We start from the raw sequence: 21,675 nt of genomic DNA, 5'->3' as shown, positions 1-21,675 counted from the left end.
AATTGAAGAATCACTGTAGAGCTACAATATCAAAAGTGTGTTACTGGTGGGCACGCAGAAAAGTGGAACGGAACACAGAGCCCAGATACAAACCTGTGTGTACAGGTACAACTGGTTTCCAGCAGAGGTTCCACGTCATTTCCGTGAAGAAAACGAGGTCTGTTTTACAAATGGTATGGGAACAATTGGATATCCATATGCCTTCTGAGAGACTTTGATTTATTTCTTGTGCCATCTGCAAAAATTAACTCAAAATGGATCATCTTCCCAAATATAAAGCTTAAACTATAAAGCATCCAGAAGAAAATTAGGAGAAAACTTTTGTGACTTCGGCTTAAGCAAAGAATTCTTAGAGGCAACATCAAAAGAATGGTTCATAAGATAATAAATTGAATTTCACCAAAATTTAAAAAAAACTTCTGCTCTTTGAAGACATTACTAATAAGAGAATAAAAAGACAAGCCAGATATTGGAAAAAATATTTGCAATGATTATATCTGATAGTATTCATAACATATAAAGAACTCTCAAAACTTACATATTCTTATACTCTTCTTTATTTTTCATGCCATTTTGTACTATAGGCTTTTGCTAATTCTTTTCTAGTCTATGTTTGTAAATTTCTAAGGTGGTCTTCTTCTTGTCTTCGTTCCTTCTATCCTGAAAGGTATTCACAGCTATTAGTATTTTCTTAACCATTCTTTTCCCTATGTGCCTCAGAAGCTATCACTTTCATTTCATTCAGAAGAAACTTCAAACCCCTTTTCATGATACGTAAGGCCATCTGCGATCTCTAACCTCGTTATTTCTTTTCCAGTCTTACTCTCTGCTACTCTGTTTTATAAATTCAGTGTTCCAGACAAACTTAACTTTCATTTCCTCCCCATTTCACGGGCTTCTCTTACCATCTACCTGTCCTCCACTTATAATGCCTCCTCTGTCTTCTTCTTGCTCCTTCCAAGGAGGAAAGGTAAGGCAAAGTAATTATAATTTCAAAGCAGGTATAATTTTGTCTTATTTAATATTCATTGAGCTTACCGGGAACAGAAATTTAATCTCATTTGTTAGTTATTTGCTGTTTAATAAGTGATTACACTCTACATTCATTCTTAGTATTGTTCCTTTGGCCCCTCAAGTTTCTGCCATCACCCCCTCCTGTCTTTACTGGCCTTCTGATCCAGCTTAAGTTCTAGGACCATCATTACTACATTCACCTATCACAAATATATCCTTTACCCTTGGTTTCTTCTGTTGCATGAAATGGTCTCCTTTTGGCCTCATGCAAAGAATGGATACTTTGTTACTCTTCTTATGGTACTTTTACTGTCAACAATATTTGATTTATCTTTTCCTGACATGTTCTCTTGATAGATATGACAGCACTCTAAGAGTCCCTCCCATCTTCTCGGTCTTCTTTTATACCACATCCTTCTCTACTAGACTTAGAAGTTTCAGTTGGACTTCCTTCTCATTCTCCTTCTTTGTCCTAAACTATCGTATTCACTCCTTAGCTTAAAATACCATATATATGCTCAAATTCCAGATTTATATCCTAATCCCTGATCTTGTTTCTGAGTCTCAAACCTGTATATCCTACTGCAAGAATAATGTTTTTTAAAAGTAGAAATTAGGGAGCTGGCATTTAAGGTTTAGTTGAAGTATAAATCAGGCAGAGAAACCAGAAGAAATGTGGTATTTTGGGGGGAGGTGGTGGGGGAGTGAGGAGAGAGAGAGATATAAATAGGAATACCCTTAAAAAACCCAATGCAAGAATGGTTGGGCCACAAGTAAATGGAACCAGAAACTGGGAAGTAAGGAATTGAGGGAATTTGCTTCCACTTTTTTGCTTCATAGCAGCTGCTGCTTCTTTATCTCATCCTCTTCTTTCTTTTTAAAAACAATATCTGCTAGTTATAACAGCTCAGTGGAGATGATTAAAAATTCTAACTGTTTACAAATTTAGGAGACAGTCATTAACTTGTGGTCTGATCAGCATTGGCAGGGGTATGGAGGTCGGACTAGACAGACACCTAAGAGGACTGGTTCCCTGAGAAAGCTTGGGGAGTGGAGGGAAATAAGGGGCATTTCTAGGTGACAGACTATGAACTTGTCTTGCTTTGAACCTCCCTAGTGATGTGGTTTTCCTCCAGCAATGCAGAGGCATGCAAGCAGGGACGTGTACTGACTCAGTTTGGGTTTGCTGGATCAGTTTGGTAGAAGAATAATACTGCAAGGAAATTAAGGGTACTGATTTTTTAAAAACTTCAACTTGGTCAATCACAGAGTTCATATTGGTTATCAGAAAAAGGTATTGGAAGGGAGATAGGTACCCTGTGGCGGGGGCGGGGGATGGAAATACAGGAAGGCAGAGGTTGCGGTATCTCTGAATTGGAACCTCACTCATTATGGATATGAACACTAGAGACCCAGGGAGACAGGAAGCTGTAGACAGGAAATGAAGACATTGGAAACTCTGGGGCCAGGTCAGTTCGGCTGGTGAAAACTCTGTGGTATATATCCCTGGGGGTAAGAGTGGTCCTTTACTAAGCTTAATTAAAGGTTCACTAGCCATGAATTAAATAAATAAACCATTAAAATAGGACTTTCTTGAAAAGTTAGTGGTGAACACATATTGTGTTGAAATTCCTCTTTAGATATCAATTGGTTACACCTCAAAGAGACCATAGTTAGGACAGTGCTTCATCCTTCCGCAGTGATTCCTTCACATTCTCCCTGCTGCTGAAGGTCTTGGCTATTTGATTGCAGTAGCTCCATATCTAATATTTCCTCTGAGTTGTACCAAAATATCTTCCAGGACATTCATTTTTATAGCCAAACCTATTTTCTTTATAGTGTGAGCATATCTTCAAGGTGGAAGAAGATCAGGAGAGGCAGATCGCAGTGTGTTCCTTTCAGATCCCTCCTTATGCTTGGAAAGCCGTGTTCTCGTCAAGCTGCTGTAAACCTGTTTCCAGGGATATAGAGGTGGGGCAGGCACCGGACCTAGAGATAGGAGATTGGTGGTGAGCTGAACCAGCTGGGTAATTTTTAGGAATTTTGTGGGGCAGTTATTAAACACAGCCATTATTAAACATTAAAGCATCTGCATTTATAATTTAATAAATTTTTATTGAAAACAAAGGTAGTAAATACTTAAAACTTTAAAAAAATATTGTTACTTGTGCTCTGGAATTACTTCCACCGGTGTACTGTGTGGTCCTCTGCATTCAGTTGTGTTACCTTGGTAACTGAGGCCAGCCAAGGTGGGGGTACTGACACTGTGAACAGCTGGCAGACTCCAGATCAAGGCCTGTCCTTCTGAAGAGCCAGCTGCTAAACCTTGACCAGCTTACCATGGGCTGTAAGGGCATCTCTGGCTTCTCACTTTAACTCCAACACTTGGGGAAAATGACCAAATTGAAGGTCCTCTCTCCATCTAAGGCCACCCCTAACCTGTTCCAGCTCTCTCTTTATATTGTTCTTCTTCTATTACTATATTTTTACTACCTACTTACTCCTCTCCCCAGTGGGCCTAGATGCTGGTCTTTTCTTCCTTGCTCACCTTCCTAGAGTTGAATCTCATTTTGGCCGCTGCCAATTCCCCTCACTCTTCCCAGGCATGTAAATTAGAGCTTTAGAAATTGCTGCTGCTTCAGAAAGAATAATATATAAAACAGGATGCCATAATTCATATGTCATGTTGCCATAGTTGCAACTTCTTTTAATGTTTGCTATTTTGAGTTTACCAGAATTATTTACATTTGTTGGAGTATTAGCTTAAAGTATCATCAAAAAGTATCAATGTTTATTAACTATATTTTAGGGTTAATTCTTGTGTGTATTTACCTTTTTAATCCTCACCCAAGAATATGTCTATTGTCTTTAGAGAGAGAGGAAGGGGGGGGAGAGGAGAGGGAGAAACATTGATTGTTGCCTCCTGTATGCACCCAACCAGGGATTGAACCTGCAGCATTTTGATGTGCGGGACAACAATCCAACTAACTGAGCCTCCCGGCCAGGTCTCATTGACAGTTTCTTTGGCTGTGCAAAAGCTTTTTACTTTGATATGGTTGCATTCATTTATTATCACTTTTGTTTCCCTTGCCTAGGAGTCAAATTCACAAAAACACTTCTGAGACCTATGTACAGAAGCTAAGTGCCTATGTTTTCTGTTTTCGTCTATGACTTTTATTGTTTCAGTTCTTGCATTCAAATTTTTAATTCACTTGAGTGAATCTAATGTGTGCTGTAAGACACTGGTCTAGTTTCATTGTTCTGAATATGGCTGTCCAATTTTCCCAGCCCCACTTATTGAAGAGACTTTGCTCTCTCCATTGCATATTTTTGGCTCTTTTCTCATAAATTACTTTTCCTTATATGTGTGGGGTTATTTCCAAACTCTCAATTCTGTTCCATTGGCCTGTGTTTCAGTTTTTCTGCCAATGCTATACTGTTTTGATTACTATAGGTTTATAGCATAGTTTGATTCTTCTTCTTTTTTTTAACTTTCACCAGAAGATATGTTTATTTATTTTTTTAAGAGAGAGAGAAAATGGGTGGGGTAGAGAGAGAGAGACAGACAAAAGACATTGATGTGAATAAGAAACATTAGTTGGTTGCCTACCATACATGCCCTGGTCAGGATTGAACCCACAACCTTTGGGTGTGTGGGATGATGCTCCAACCAACTGGCCAGGGATGTAGCGTAGTTTGAAATCAGTGTATGTGAAAACTCCAGATTTTTTTCCCCTCTGGATTGCTTTGGGAGTATAGAGTCTTTGGGAGTTTCATACATATTTGAGAATTTTTGGTCTATTTCTGTGAAAAATGCCATTGGGATTGTGATAGGGATTGCATTGAATCTGTATATTCCATTAGGTAATATGGACTTTTTAACAGTGTTCAGTCTTCCAATCCATGAATATAGAATATCTTTCCATTTTTTTGTATCTTTAATTTCTTTCAACAATGTCATAGTTTTCAGTGTACAGGCCCTTCACTTAATGTATTAAGTTTATTCCTAGGTATTTTATTCTTTTATTGTGATTATAAATGGGGTTGTCTTTTAATATTTCTATAGAAATGGAGCAGATTTTTGTATATTGATTGTGTATCCTGCAACTTTACTGTAATATCTTACTATTTCTAATATTGTTTGGGTGAGTCTGAAGGGCTTTTTAATGTATAAAATCATGTGATTTGCAAATAGTGACATTTTTACTTCTTTTTCAATATAGGCACCTTTTATTTACTTATTTCTTGCCTAATTGCTCTGGCTAGTACTTCCAGCACTGTGTTGAATGACATTGGTGAGAGTGAGCATCCCTGTCGTGTCCTCGTCTTATAGGAAAAGCTTTCAGTTTTTTACTTTTGCGTATGATGTTAGCTGAAGGTTTCTCATGTGTGGCTTTTATTATGTTGAAGTATGTTTCTTTTATACTCATTGAGAGTTTTCATTATAAATGGATGTCATATCTTTTCAAGTGCTTTTAATGCATCTGTTGAGATCATCATATGATTTTCATCTTTCATTTTGTCATTGTGGTGTGTCATGTTTATTGATTTGCAGATGTTGAGTCATCCCTGTATCCCTGAATCCCACTTGATTGTGGCAGGGGATACTTTTAGTGTAGTATTGTATTCTGTTTGCTGGTATTTTGTTGAGGATTTCTTTTATCTATGTTCATCAGAGATGCCAGCCTGTAAGTGAGTGTGTGTGTATGCTGCCCTTGCCTGCTTTTACTGTCAGGGTAATCTTTGCTTTGTGAAAGGAATGAGCAAGTATTCCTTCCTTTTCAGTTTCTTGGGAGAGTTTGAGAAGGAAACATATTAAATCTTTTTTGAATGTTTTGTACAATAGAATTCACCAGTTGAAGCCATGTAGTCCTGGACTTTTATGTTTTAGGATGCTTTTAAGTAGTGTTTTAATTTTGTTAACTACTGATCAGTCTATTCAGGTTTTCTAATTCTTCATGGTTTAATCTAGAAAGGTTGTGTGCTTCTAAGAATTTGAAGCACGTGACCTCTAGGTTTTTAATTTAGTGACCTATAGCTTTTCATAGTACCCTTGTATAATCCTTTGTATTTATATTGTATCATTTTAATTTGAACTTTTTTATTTCTGATTTTATTAATTTGAGTCTTTTTATTTTTTCTTAGTCAATTTACCTAGAACTTTGTCAATTTTTTTGTTTTCAAAGAAGCATTTGTTTTTATTAATTTTTTCTATTGTCTTTTTGTTTTCTTTCACTTTTTTCACTCTGATTTTAATTATTTCTTCCTTCTACTAACTTTGAGCTTTGTTTGTTCTTCCTTTTCTAGCTCCTTGAGGTGTAATGTTAGGTTTTTTTATTAGTGAATTCCCTGTTAGTACTGCTTTTTTTGCATACCAGAAATTATAGTATGTCCTATTTTCATTTTCATTTGTGTATCTGTATCTTTTGGGTTCTTCTTTTACTTGTTCTTTGACCCAGTAGTAGTGGTTCAGTAGCATGTTGTTTAGTTTCCACGGATTTGTGATGTTCCCAGCTTCCTTTCTATAGTTGATTTCTAGTTTCATACCACTTCGGTTAGACTAGATGCTTGTTAGGATTTCAGTCTTAAATTTATTTGAGACTTGTTTTCTGTCTCAACATATGGTCTGTCCTTGAGAATGTTCCATGTACACTTGAGATGAATGTGTCTCCTGCTTTGGATGGAAAGTTCTAATATATCTACTAGGTCCATCTGCTTCATGTCATTTAAAGCCAGTATTTCCAAGTAGACTCAGTCTTCATGATCTGTCCATTAATAAGCGGGGTATTGTTAATTCCTCCCTACAGGTCTGTTAATAATTGCTTTGTGTATTTTCATGCTCCTGGGTTGGGTGCTTATATATTAATAAAATGTTTATCTTTTTGATGGATTGGCCTCTCTGTCACTGTAAAATGTCCATATATGTCTCTTTATTTTTTTGTCATGAAATCTACTTCATTTGATATAAATATAACTGCATTTTCTTTCTCTGAATACCATTTGCCTGGAGTGTCATCGTTCACCCCTTACAGTGAGTGAGCCTGTGTTTGGTTTTGTAGCAGAGATGAGTCTCCTGAAGGCAGCATATAGCTGGGTCATGTTTTTTAACCTAATCTGGTACTTGGTGCCTTTTGATTGGTGAATTCTGTCCATTCACATTTAGGGTGATTATTGACATATTAGTACTTACTACAGTTATTTTATCTTACTTAATCCCAAATTCAAATCTTTCAAACAAAACTGATCATTGTTAATAGCCCCATTTTAGCTCATGATAACTGGTTACATCTTTATAATTTGAAGAACTACCATAGACTATTGATCCAGAAATTGAAATAATAATGCAGCAAATGAGTATGTGAAACTAATCCTGCACAGATGGAAATCGTACGGCTCAGAACTTCATGATGAATCATATTCTTGGAAGACCATTGCATTCTTCCCCAGAGCCTGTCTACATGGGGGTGTACAAAGTGATGTAATTTTCATGTTTCAGCTTTAACATCTGCTGCATGGCAGCTCAACTATATTCCCATTAAAGAAACATCTATAAATATTGGTAAAGATTTCCTTCTTACTTTTGTTCCCAGGCTGTTTATCTCTGTAGTCATTCTTTTGGCTGCACTGTAGTCTTTTCCTAGCATTCGACTCAGTAGGATTTGACCTGGGCCTGAGTAACTCCACCAAGTAGTGTGTTTTTCAGAGCCACATGCTGAGACTGGCCTTTTCTTTTCTTTTTGCTCTCTCTTGCTTTCCCACATATCCACACACTGCTAGCTCTTTAACCACAGTAAGAACCCAGATTTTAAATGAGCAGTTGTTTAACCAGTTTGTTTTAGTTTTGTCATTTTTCATGAAACCTGTGGAAGAAGAGAAAATTTTTAAAAATGTGAATGTGGCTTAGTGTAGTTTTTTAAAAATTATAGAGATGATAACAAATATAAAAATTGACAGGAAAGATATTAACACAACTAGATTGAAATTTCAGCAGAGTATATTATTGAGTGGTAAAAATTATACCTATTAATGCATAGGTTGGTGTCAGATTAAATATTTTAATTAGTGTAAAAAAAGTGTGGGAAACGAAAAGCTAAAAAGCAGACTGAGATATTTGGGCAATTAAAAGACATAACTCGGTATATGCATAGCAACAGATTGTTTTATTGTTTGTTTGTGTAATTGGCATCCTCTGTGTTCTGCAGTTTTGGAATAGTGGAATCATTTGGGAGGGACCGTGGAGGACATTACTGGAATTGGATTGGCATTGTTCACACACTGGTCTGTTCTCTGGTTTAAAATCCTGTCTTTGCTGCTTTTCTTAGGTGGGGCTCTTCCCTGGACACTGTGTTGAGTTAATTAATCAGAAAGTTCCCCAGTCAGTGACCAACTCAGTGCCAAAACCAGGTGAGTACTCTTTTATGTTAGTGCGGTTGGTTATTTTATCAACTGCTTAACTGCACAGATGGTCCCTTCTGGTCACAGAGCTCATTTGCTGCTCTTTGTATTTGCTGCTGTGATGTGTGTTCTTTGTATTACATGGCTTTGATATTGAGATTTTTATTTCTTTATTGATCATTTCACAAAGGTTTATGTGCACTCAGAATTTTAGACAACTTTATAGAACTATTTGCTCCATTAAGCTTTGTTATTATTTGTTTTTACAATTATATTGTAGGAATATAGCTTATTAATGTATAAAATGATAAAAATTAGTTTTAAAGAACTGACAGAGAGATAGTATGATTAGCTGAAAATTAATAGATGAAGGGAATGATATTTTATTGGTGCTTTTGAATTTCAAAACTATTTTATATAGCATTTCTTACTTATATAGTATATTTGCAGTGCTGTATAAATATGTAGAGTATTTTACAAATAATTAAAGCAGTGTTAAAATTTTTCATATTGGGATGACTTAATCTTGGCAAATACTACAGAGTATCTAGTCTGGAATTTTTAAATGCGATGTAAATTTTCAAAAGAAAATTAAAGAAAAGACAAAGGTTTTTGGGAGAATAAGCAGTACTCAAATTTATTTTTCCTAATTTATATTTCCTCCACTCTTCCCTGCTCTACCACCCCTAGCCCTCACCCCCAATAAAAGAAAAGGAAAAACATTTCTGGGCTTCAGAATTTATTTGTACTGTTTACTGTAATGTATTTTCTAGTTTTAGGTTCTTTGTGTAAAATTAGGAGGATGCAGTTTATTCTTTACTTATTTAATATTTTCCCAACTCTGCCTATGAAGCCACTGAGGCATAACAGTTTTTAATTTTGATGAAGTTCAATTTATTTTTTTTCTTCTGTCATTTGTGCTTTTATATCTTATCTAAGAAGGCTTTGCTTAACCCAATGTCAAGATATACTCCTAAATATTCTTTTAAGAAGTTTATAGTTTTAGATCTTAAATTTTAACCTATGATCCATTTTGAGATAATTTTTGTTTGTGGCGTAAGGTCCAATCCTTTGGATGTTCAGCTGTCCCAGCATTGTTTGTGGAAAAGATTACTGCCTCCCCATTAAATTGTCTCGACTCACTTATTGAAAGTCAGTTGACTATAGACATAAGAAGTTATTTTTGGATTTTCTATTCTACTCCATTGACCTGTATGTCTGTTTTTATGCCGATACCACCATGTCTTAATTACTGCTGTTTTGTAGTAAAATTTGCAATTGGGAAGTCCTACTTTATTCTTTTTCAAGGTTAATTGGCTTTTCTGGGTCCCTTGCAATTCCTTATGAATTTTAGAATCAACTTTTTCATTTTTACAAACAGTGAGCTGAGATTCTGATAGGGATTGTATTGAATCTATATATCAATGTGGGAAGTATTACCATCTTGTCATTATTTATTAAATCTTCCAATCCATGAACATGGGGAATTATTCCATTTATTTAGATCTTCTTTAATTATTTTAAATGTTTTGTTTTTTCAGGATATAAAATTTGTATTTCTTTTGTTGAATTTATTTTTTATTCTTTTCTTTTTGATGCTATTAAAATGAATTTTTAAAATTTAATTTCTTATTCACTGCAAGTACATAGAAATACAATTTTATATGTTAATTTCATATTCTGAAACATTGTCAAAATGTTTATTCTGTAATATTTAGTGGATTCCTTGGTATATTCTATTTACAAGATCATGTTACCTGTGAATAGAGATATTTTTACTTTTTTCCTAACAGTCTTGATTTTTTTTTCCATTTTCTTGCCCAATTGCTTTAGCAAGAACCTCTAATATAATGTTGAATAGAAGTTTTAAGAATTGGCATCCTTGCCTTGTTTTTGATCTCAGGAGAAAGTTCCCGGCCATTAACTAGAATTAACCATGGGGTTTTTGCAGCTGCCCTTTGGCAGGTTGAGGAGGGACCCTTCAATTCTTAGTTTTTTGAGTGATTTTCTCATAAAAGTGTGTTGAATTCAAATACTTTTTATCTGTGAGATGATTGTATTTGTGATCAGTACTTTGAAGTTATTAAAAATTAACATCAAAATTTATTGTGGTTCCTTTTGCATTATTTTTATAAATTTCTTCTGTAAAAGCTTAACTTTTATTAGTTATTAAGCCTCATCTTTGATAATTTTGCCTCAGATATACTGTAAATTTATTTTTTTAATTAGCTTAATATTGGTATTAAACTGTATCAGTCATATACTATCTCATGTTTTGGATTAGAAAGTGACATTTCTAATTGTGATAACCTCCAGAAGCTTTTGAAACTTGAAAAAATTAATCAGTTATTGATATTTCTGGGAAATAGGTTTCCACTGATAGACTCATATTGGCATTATTAATTCTAAATTAGTAATGACATAGAATGACAGCACCCCTTCACAAGCGAACTATTTTAGTTTCTGTGAGCAGCATCGCAGGATTGTCATGGGGAAATGTGCATTCTTAATACATTTTGGAAAGGATGATGTGAGTTCTATCAGCCCTAGGCTCGTTTCACACGTTAAAACTGTCTTTGCCCACAGTACAAGCAACTTGAATGTTCTATTTATTTTTAACATTGCCATCTGTCACTGTTAGATGCCAAATCTGAAAGATGTAGCTATAGTTTGAGACTGAAGTTTAAATCTCCCTATATTATTACACAACAAGGTCAATAGGAAAAAAATTTCTCTTTGGAGATCTTCTTAATGTTCTCAATTTGTCCAAGTATTTGTGTATGTAAACTTGAAATTAATGAATCATCATGTCCTGCTTGGAGTTTACCAAGCAGTTGCATCTTTTTATTGATTTCGTTCTCTAAGTTTTTAATGTTCTGGACTGTTTTCTCTTCAGTTATTCCTTTCACGCAGTTCCCTGCACCTCCCTGCCTTGCACACCAGTCACATTCTTCGACATTGTCTCACACATCCTCTTTCCAGTTTGGATACTGTCTAGCGACCGCTCTCAAAGTTCACTGACTCTTTCCCCTGTGTAGGCATCTCTTAAGTCTATCTAATAAATTCTTAAATTCTCATATATTTTATTTTTAGGATCAACTTTGGGTCTTTTTTTTTTTTTTTTGCAGTTTCCAAGGTGGAATTCTCCATCTTCTAATAGTATTTACCTTTACTCTATAAAGTAAGCAAAAGGAGGGTGGGGAAGGGAGGGAGAAAGGGAGGACTGTGGGGAGAAATAATGAAGAAAGAAAAATAAACTACGAAATAAAAAGGTGAAAAGAGAAGAAAAGCAAAGCTTATTCTTGAGGTGTAACTTCTAAAAATGGAGGACTAGAGAATTTAGACAAACCTTCCCTCTGAGAAGAGTTAGACAATTTGGATGGAAATGAAAATATCTCTTTGAAACATTCAAGAATTAGTAAGGCAGTAAACAAGTAAGGCTAAGCAGAAGACGGAAATCCAGGGGGGCGTGACCCCAGTAGATGGAGACGTCGTTCCCCTGGTGCATCTGCTGGTCTAGTAGAGACAGTCACAGTGCTGGGGTGGGCGGGCGGGGACTGCAGTTTAGAATCCAGCAGGGCAGAGTTACCAGTAAGCGCCCCAAGTTTTGAGTTGGAATTTTTGTAGAAATTGACAGTTGATTCTAAAATGTATGTGGAACTGCAGATCCAAAAATACTGAAGACAATTTTGAAGACTAGAAAAAGTGGGAAAGTTACTGTAATGGATATCAAGACTTATGGTGAAAACTTCATTAATTAAGATACTGGTATTAATGCAGGACAGACAAATGGCTCAGTGGAACAGAACTGGGTTCAGAAACCCACTGTGGATTTCTTGATTTGTGATAAAAGTGGCATTGCAGTGCATCTTCCAAAAGGCAGTCATTTCAAACAGCGGTGTTAGGTTACCTGGGCAATGACATATCTGATCTTTATTTAACCCCACGTACAAAATCCTTTCCAGCACAATTATAGATCTGTATGTAGAAGATAAAACACAACTTTTAAACGATAACTCAGTAGAATATCCTCATGATATATTTTCATGGTGTTAGGTTAGGCATAAAGCAGTAATCATAATTGAAACACCTAATAATTAAAATTAAAGTGCAGAGTACTGTCATATCATGCTAGTATGATAATGAAAAAGGCAAATCACAAAGTGAAAATATATTTGCAATACTCATATCTGAGAAAAGTCAGACAACCAGACTGGAAGAAGCACATAGAAAGCAACAGATAAAATGATATTTTAATTGAAAATTTGACCAGATACTTCACAGCAAATATCCAGAATACTCAGTGAGCATGTGATAAGATGTTCAGCATTATTAGTCTTTAGGGAAATGCAAATGAAAACCTCATTGACCCAATACACACCCACTAGAATGGTTAAAATTTAAGAGTAAGAATACCAAAAGTCGGTGAGGATATATACATCAGTGGGAATCCTCATACTGCTACTGGGAGCATAATGTGAGACAGTCATTCTTTATACACTATGGTGTAGACACAGGATGTTCCCAGCAGCCTCCTTCCTAATTCCTAAAAGCCAGAAAACTAGAAAAACTTAAAGGTATAGTAAATAAAGACATGTTCACTCAGTGGCTTTCTCTACACCAATAGAAATGGAATGGGTTATGGCTCTATGTAACAACATGGGTGAATCTCACAAAAATAAATGCTGCTGAAAGAAGCCTGATATACATACAAACTTACATTGTAAAAATCCATGTAAACAAAGAGAGTTCACAATCGATGGGGTTGGTGCTAGAAGCTAGGATAGCAATGACCTTCTAAGAGGAGAGGCACAGATGACTGGGATGGTTAGGTGGGAGGATTGCCAAGTGGCTGGTAGTGTTCTTTCTGTTGACCCAGGTGGTAATTATACGGAAAGATGATGTGGAGCATCTTTTCATGTGCTAATTGGCCTTTTGTATTTCTCCTTTGAGAAATGCCTATTCAAGTCCTTGTCATTTTTGGATTGGTCACTTTGTGTTTTTAAAATATACCTCCCATCCAGATGAATATATTTTGCAGTATCGCTTTAATATACAAATGTTGGAAATCATATTTTCAAAATAGATTTGATGCTTCCATACTGTGAAATACTCTGCAACTGTCCAAAAGCAGAATAGAGGCATATGTGCTAATCTAGGGCATTCTTTTTCTGTGGGGTATTTTTAAATGAAAAAGCAAATTACAGAACAGTATAATTCCATTGTAAATTTGTAGAAGAGAATCTGAAGGATACATACCTAGGTGAAAAGAATAGGATTGTGGAGGTAGCAAGAGACATTCCGTTTTTTCGTGGTGTGCTTTGGTATTGAGTCCTTTAATATGATCATGTATTACTGTATGAAATATGAAAAGAGATTGTATTCACCCCTTTACTCCATCCTGTGCAAATAGGGAGTTTCCAAGAGTCCTCCTTAATGCACCTACCCCATAAAATAGATATTTTTGATAATAGCTTTAATAGCTATTAATAGCTTTAGATATTTTATTTAATTGACATACCTGTGTCAGAAGCAACACACTTGAAAGGACAAAGAGCAAGGCTCTAACCTTGAGCTTTAATCCCTGTGCCAGGTGGTTACTGCCTGTGTGTGGTCATTCGGCTTCTCTGATTTCCAGTTTCCTTATCTGAAAAGTGAAGCAAGATTCTTTTGAACATTAGGGATAAGGCACTTAAAGCCCCTGGATACTTAATAAATGTCAGCTGTTATTTTTTTCTTTATGTGTATTTGCTATTTTATGTCACTGAAAGGCCGTCAGACACTAGATCTGTTTAGTTTACATAGATACTTAGTTAATATATTATTCTTGGCACAACCCATTTACCAGTATCTCCAGGTATTCCACAGGAACAGATGAGTCACAGTAATTTTCATCGAGTTGTGGCGGGGAAAGGAGCCTCTTTGTCCCTCTAATGGAGTTGGCATCACAAGTTTTTGCCTTCTTTGATGACAGCTGAATTTTTTGGTGAGCAGACAGAAGTAGCCGAAGCTCTCATTTTGTTGTGTTCTTTTAGGAAACTGTTCCTCTAATATCTAGCTTTTTTGTTGTGTTACTTGTAATTTTGCTTAATTGTAGGGTTTTAACCTCTGTTTTCATTTGTTTGCTTCGGGATTGTTTCTGGGTGTGTGTGTGTGTGTGTGTTTCCAGCACTTGCTTTTCTGTAATCATATTTCTTTACATGTTACTTTAGCATGAAGTGGCTAACCATTCTATAAAGTAGGTCCAGGTTTTCACTTACCCTATGTGGAATGTTGTATTGAATAATCTTCCCATTGAACATACGCTTACTTGTATTCTGGAGTAGCCCCCAGATACTTTAAGAATCAGATTATTTGAATCAGTATCCTAGGAGGCACTGGTGTAAGATTCAAAGGAGGACCAGAGTGCTAGAGTGCACTGGGGAATTTTCTCTCTTAATATATTGCAAGGCATAGCTCAAGATTCTGTTTTCTCACTTTGCACCAGGGAAAAACAGTTAGAAAATTGGTAATTCCACATATTTGCAAAGTGCTTTAGAGTTTATGATACTTGAATTCACATTGTTTACATTGGAATTTGAATCTTGATATGTTTCTAGCTCCCCATCACAATCCTTTTGTAACAGGTGGAACAGCAGAGGAAAGGTTAAACAATGTGCCTGAGGTTTCACAACAGGACTTGCTGAAATCTGACACCTGATAGTAATCATAGCCAGCACTTATGTGTAGTCACACTGTGTGCTAGGCACCCTACCAAGTACTAGACAAAGATTAACTCCTTTGTGATTAACTCAAAACCCAGAATTCTTCCCACTGTAGAACATTGAATAAAGATAGTTTTTTGTTCTTTCTCTCAAAACAAGTATTTAATATATTTTGCTTTTATTGCAACAGGAGTAAGTAAAGACGTATTCGGGTTTCCACAGGCCTTCATGAACAGAACAGAACAGACCATGACAGAAATTAGGTGGAAAGTGCTTGTAGGAACCTATTTAATTTGCTGGCCTGTTTCAGCCATCATCTTTCTAATGCCTCTCTAATTCAAAAATATCTTTCAGTCTGTCTTCATTATACATAAAACGTAACTCCAAACTATTTTACATGGCACTTTAGCCACTCTCTCTCCTCCCCCTCTCTCCCATGCTAGTCTTTCTCCCTCTGTGCTCTGCTGGGCTCTGACTACTTCTCTGGTACCGTGAACTTCATAGCTTTCCTCTGCTCCTCCTGGTCCCGTAGCCTGAATGCCCTCCTCCCCCTGCTGCCCAGGTGAAATCCTTCTTGCGTTTTAAGACAGGCCATGATCTCCTTTGTCCACAAACATTTCCCCCGCCCATCTCTCCCTATCCCTGTCTCCTGTGTACCCCATTCGAATCTCACAGTAGCTATTTTACTCGCTCGTAAACTGCAGTGTCCTCACAAGTGACGAGTTTGTCTCACTCATCTTTATCTTCCCAAAAGGTTGTATGTATAGTGGATTCATGATGCATTACTTTATCTTAATGGTAACTGCTAAAATAATTTTTTAGAATGCAAGTTTTAGTCAGTTCCCGACTTTGGAAAATAACGGACAACGTTTCAGCCCATAGCAGCTATTGTTTATCACTCACATGGAAATGGTGTACGTCAATGAATTTGATGCTGTTTTGTTTTGCTCGTGGGCAGATAACCTATTTTATAGTGATTTGTATCCTTCGTACATAATGTTTACTCCAAGACAGGTGATTGATAAGCATGGGCGGTTCCCACAATAGCTATCAAGAATGTTTCTTAAACTCCCAGGCACCCTTTTGCCTTTGCCAGGAGTAGGTCCCTGGTCAGTCTCCTCCTTGTCCTAAGTAAAGCAATTTTTCTGTTTTGGGACATTTCCAGAATTCATTTATTCATTAATTAGAATGGTATCGAGTGCATACTATGTACTAGGGCTAAAGCAATCAACGTAACAGACAGAAATCTTGTCATTTTGGAGTTTGTATTACGTGTGATGAGGGAGAGGCAAAGGTAGACAGGTGGAATGTGTAGTGTGACAGATGACGCTGGGAGAAAAATGAGCCCTGGGGGGAGGTTTGGGGGACAGGGGGGCTGGTGTGTGGTTCACATGGGGCTATAATGAAAAGCAGGTAGAGTGGTCAGGGAAGGGTTGATCAGAAGGTTCTTTCCAAGCAAGAATTGGAGATGAGGAAGGGAGATGGGCACATGCGTGGGTGAGAGCTTTCCAGAGGGGGAACTGCCAGTGAAGTGTACTCATTGCCAGTAGAAATCAGGCCCTTCCACGAGATCACGAGAAAAGCATTTCACGGACCCACGCACAGGAGATTGTGGTTTGGCAAGGTTTATTCAGGTAGAAGTCTGCCCCTGTGTTTCATCTCTGTCTACACACCATGGAAAAGTCCAGCTGTGTCCTCAGCAAGGACACATTCATATGAAGGCTTAGTCCTTTGGACCCCACATGGTCTGCTGTGGGCCCCACACAACAGCTTGATCCATGTGGTTGCAGGTGTTCCCCCGTGAGAGAGAGAACGTATGAACAAATGGGGCAAGTCCGGGTCACGGAGCAGAGAGAGAGCATCTTTGTTTCCCTGGAGTTATAACCAGGTGCTTTTTCAAAATAACCAATCAACTTCCCAAGCTTTTGCTGGCTTCTGATAGGTCCACTCCCTAGTTAGATTGACAGGCCTCTATGTCCAAGCACCTCCCCCTGTGCTGCCCAACAATTTGGTACTGGGAAGGGAAGAGTGTTAATCCCCTTGACAGAGAACTGCTGGGATCCCCTGCAGTGTGTGAAGCCATAGCCTCCTGGCTAAACAGGCTTATGCTCCCTAGTTTACTAAGCTCAATGTCTAATTCCCTTTGCCCCCTTTCTTATTAATAATTAGCTAACTACGTCTGGTAATGTACTGAGCTGGATGTACATCTAGCTTGCTCAAGGATCAGCAGGAAGGCCAGTTGGGCTAAAGCAGTGAGTGATGACACGAGATGAGGTCTAGAGGTGAAAGAGGATCATGTTCTCTGTGGGGACTCGGGGGCCACTGTCCATTTTGGCTTTCGTTTAAAATTAGATAGGAAGACACTGGAATGTTTTGGGCAGTTGTTATTTGACTCGACTTTCCTTAATGGACCATTTTGGTTGCTGTGTTAAGGATGGGACAGGGCACAGTGAAGACAAAGCTTGGCAGTGGCTTTTGGAATGACAGTGGCAAGAAATGATGGTGGCCGAGACCAGGAGGGTGGTTCTACCAGTGGTGAGCCACCTCTGATAATCTGATTCTGGATGTATTTTTGTCTATTAAACTGGCAGCATTTGCAGACCTACTGTGAAGGGTTTGCAGAATTTAGGCAGTTCTTCTCATAGAATGATAGCAATGTTTTTTCATTGCCTTTCCAGTGAATTCGCTTGCCCCAACCCCCTCGTCCACACAGATACACACAGTCCTTCACAGGGCATCCTCCACACATTTTGATAAATATGAGCAAAAATAGCATGTGACCTCTCCTATACCATAAGCAGCCATCAGGAGACAAAGCATAATGCTTTTCAGTCAGCCCTGTTATTCAGCTTTTGATTTTGAATTAATTGTGGTCTCAGAAGAAGTTGAAGAAACAGCATAGAGGTCCCATATACTCAAAAAACTCAACTTCTCCCAGTTGTAACGTCTTACATAACTCTGTAGTATGTTATCCAAACCAGAAAGTTGACATTGTTCAATTCTGTTGAACTAGATTACAGACCTTACTCCAATTTCCCCAGCTTTTGCACACACTCATTTTTTCCTACCATGCATTTCTGTGTGGCATTGAATGCGGCCTTTTGGGTTTCAGGTGTGAGCTATTGTTATGAAGGAACTCGCCTGCGCTCAGGTGAACCATTGTTGAATTTGTTTATTCCTATCTATGTTGATACGTTAGGAAATACGAGGGGATTGTGCATTGTCCTGAGTATTCCCAAAGTGGCTTTTCCGCAGCATGGGTTTCCCCTCCCCTTCTTTCTGTCTCTTCTTCCCCTTCCATTTTCCTTTTCTCTTTCCCTTGCGGTCTCTGGTACTGACCAGGGAAAGGGTGGAGGAGGGGTAGTTTAATTTAAATTTTAACCACAGAGGGGTGCCTTTGAGTTTTCCACTATGAATACACTTTAAGAGCCTCATTTCCTACTCAGTAAAATCTATAAACGCACAATTTTTTCATTGGCAAAGATTAACAACGTTTTGTTCTTGTCACATACTAGAATTTTCTGTGGTCTTTCATATTTTAAAATCACATCAGTTCATTGTTTTTCTTATTGTGGCTGCCAATTTATGAACAGTTTTGTATTCAGAGCTCTGTTCGAACAGGAAGGAAACAATGCATTTGATCAGGAGCAGAAGATTTTGGCAAGGTGCATAATAAATACCCCTGTCTATCCTGAATGTGACAATTCTACCTGTGTGACCTTGCTTAATCCCTCTGCCTCGGTTTCCTCTCTCTGAGTGGGAATAATATTACAGTCAACTTCACAGGGTTGTATTAAAGACTATTTGTAAAGTATGTAGACTCGTTTCTGACACATTGTAACATTACTTGTTTGTTAACAACAAGTTTCTCAATGTGGATTTACATTGGTTATTAGTAAAAAGTCATTTGGAGCGGAAAATATGTTAATCTCTTTCCATCATTTATTTCTTCAAATAATTGTAATAGAGTTAACACAGTATAGTACTGTAATTTATTATAAATATTGAGTCTCTTCAGTATTTTTACAGGTGTAAAGTTGCAATTTTAACACTTGGTCAGTGTATAAAGGAGGAGGCTATACTCCAGAAAATTTTTTTAATTCTTGATTTTCAATTCTGAAAAGAACTTTATTTTTTTTTTATAGATAGTTAAGAAATTGCCGCCTCAGGATTTTTCAGATGGAGGCAGTATAAATTGATACTTTTTTTATGTGTAAGAACAACAATCACAGCTTATTATCAGCAGAGATATTAAAGGGTTATGTTCGTAGTCTGTTGCTGCTAGTTTAATGCTTCAGATTTTTACTGGCAATACTTCCTGCATGAAGTATCGATTCCTTCTCTTACTTATTTGGGCCTTAAGTGCCATCATTATTATTGGAGACAGTGTCTCCCATCAAGAGAGCAAATATAAGCAACTGAACAGTATTTTTAAAAAGAACAAAGACGTAATTAAATAGCAATTGCCTACTAGAGCTCTCTGAGCAGGAAGTTTTCACCTGTGTGAGGCTGATGGGTGGAGCCACACCGGGGAAGCCTGTTCTGCAAGTGTGAGTGCGGGCTGAGTGTTGCCTTGGAGCTGCCGAGCCGGACGTGCGGTGCCGAGAAGGAAGGATTCGGCTTCTGCAGGAGATTGCTCTCCCCCGCCCACCAGCCAGCTAGGCTGGACTCAGAACCTAAAGCAAGTCAGGAAAGCTGCCACTGGGGGCCTGAAAACGGGGTGGGAGACTGAAAGCGCAGTGGAGGTTTGACTCAGAGGTATCCTGTGCCTGGGAAGGTCTGAGCCGGGGCGATCGCGACACCCTCTGTGTTTGCATGGAACGCAGAGCTGTCCTATCCGGAGGAGTCAGCTGCTAAGTGCAGTCATTTGGAATACTCCTAAGTATTGATCCGAAAACCTGCGCCACCGCAAGAGGTAAGGATATCTCAATCGGTTACTCCCGTGTTCGCCTCAGTAACATTCAGAATATATCACTGAGACTATTTTTTTGTTTGGGCACATGTGTCCTTGGTTGCTTTTAAGTGAATGGTTAATGTTTGGATTGTTTAGAAATTGAACGATTGAGCTTTAATGTTTGTAGAGAAATGATCATTTTTTGCAGTAGATTGTGCCACATACGTGTTGGGCAGTGTATCTCTTTCCTAGTCCAGTATTACTCATTTTTTCATTTGAAATCAGCTTAGTTCTTAGTGTTTTCGAGACCTTAGGTTAATGCACAAAAGTTTTCATGATTAACAGAACCAACCTTTGTTTCATAAGCTGTCAGTATATATCACATCGTAATTTTTTCCTGGTGGGTTAATATTTCATAGGCAGCACTGATTTACTCAAAAGGACTTGGTAGACTGTTTGAAGAGGCTGTTTACATTCGCCTGAGGAAGTAACCCTCCTGCCCTTTGCTCTTCAAGTAGCGTGTTTTTTTTCTTCATTGACATTAGCAAGGAGAACCATCTCTATCCATAAAATACTTGTATTTACTTTTTTCTTCTCGCAGAGGTTTTGTCACCACCAGGGTCCATGTTTATGTGGTGCTCCTTTAGCCCTTTGCATTCAGATGACATGGACACGGGAAGTTCCTCTGAATCACGGGTCAGCCCTGTCGAGAATTTGAACATTCCCTGCCCCGAGGAATATTTGTTCTGCAGTTAAAATGATACCAATATTTTAATTCTGAAAACCATAAATGGGGGAATTTCCAATTTTAGACCTTTTTTTAAATTGTCAACTTAACAAAACAAACCTGTAGTTCTTCTGTTAATGGTTTGAGACCAGACTTATCTCTCGAAAAGTATTATCTAGTAATACTTTATATGGTGTTCAGTGGAAGAGAACAGAAACCCAAGGTTTCTTAGGTGAAGTTTACATTTAAGACAGCTGCAGGAGGAAGGTTCCCGTTCACCCTTCCTGAGTGATCTCAGCCCCGAATTCAGGAGGTGCAGCCAGATTCGCTTGAACCTGGTCTGGAAAGGTGACTCATTTTCTGGTTAGCTCTGTACCCTGGAGGATTCTAAAAGTCTTCAGAGCAAAGGTTAAGAAAAATTACAGTAATAAACATAAACCCTGTTTATGGACACTGAGTTAGTGCTTGGCGTAGATATAATTTCATTAAAGCACATAGTAACCCTGAGTGATATGTATTATTACTGTCATTCTCATTGTGTATGTGAGGGAATTGAGGCTTTGCTTATTAAGACCTTGCAGATTGGAAGCAATTAGAGCGTGGATTCAGACCCTTAGGTCTGCCTGTCTCAGAAGCCCATGTTCTTGTTCCCCATGCTAAAATAAAGGTCAGGTCTTGTAGGGCAAAATTCTCTGATGTTAGTTTGCTCTTAGTGGAGCCTTCCTCATAGCTCAGTGCTCTCCAAATACAGCAACATTCCTCTAGCCCACGGGGGGGGGGGGGGACCCAACCCATAGAAACTAGCAAAAACCGTCTTCGATTCTATCTGTGGTCTACACCGAACTCCATAGCATAATAAAGTGCAAAATATTATATGACACCAAAGTGGTGTGATTACATTTTAATCTTTTAGAAAATTCCAAGATGAGTTTTCACACTGT

General features: G+C 37.7%; 1 protein-coding gene across 5 annotated transcripts in view; it reads left to right on the top strand.

Moving 5' to 3' along the window:
• Positions 1–21,675, top strand: part of ARHGAP32 (Rho GTPase activating protein 32) — a 265,997-nt gene that overhangs the window by 188,636 nt on the left and 55,686 nt on the right. For 4 of the 5 annotated variants that reach the window (XM_028527567.2, XM_036014652.1, XM_028527566.2 and 1 more), the window contains one exon: positions 8,337–8,418. In XM_028527567.2, the coding sequence (XP_028383368.2) occupies positions 8,337–8,418 (82 nt within the window). Of the gene's footprint in view, positions 1–8,336; positions 8,419–19,265; positions 20,029–21,675 lie in introns of those variants that run through there. The other variant, XM_028527569.2, reaches the window with a different exon arrangement.

The sequence above is a fragment of the Phyllostomus discolor genome, chromosome 13 (genome assembly GCF_004126475.2).
Source record: "Phyllostomus discolor isolate MPI-MPIP mPhyDis1 chromosome 13, mPhyDis1.pri.v3, whole genome shotgun sequence".
Taxonomy (NCBI): Eukaryota; Metazoa; Chordata; class Mammalia; order Chiroptera; family Phyllostomidae; genus Phyllostomus; species Phyllostomus discolor.
Note: the sequence above shows the minus strand (reverse complement) of the source record. Positions and strands in the feature narration are given on the sequence as shown.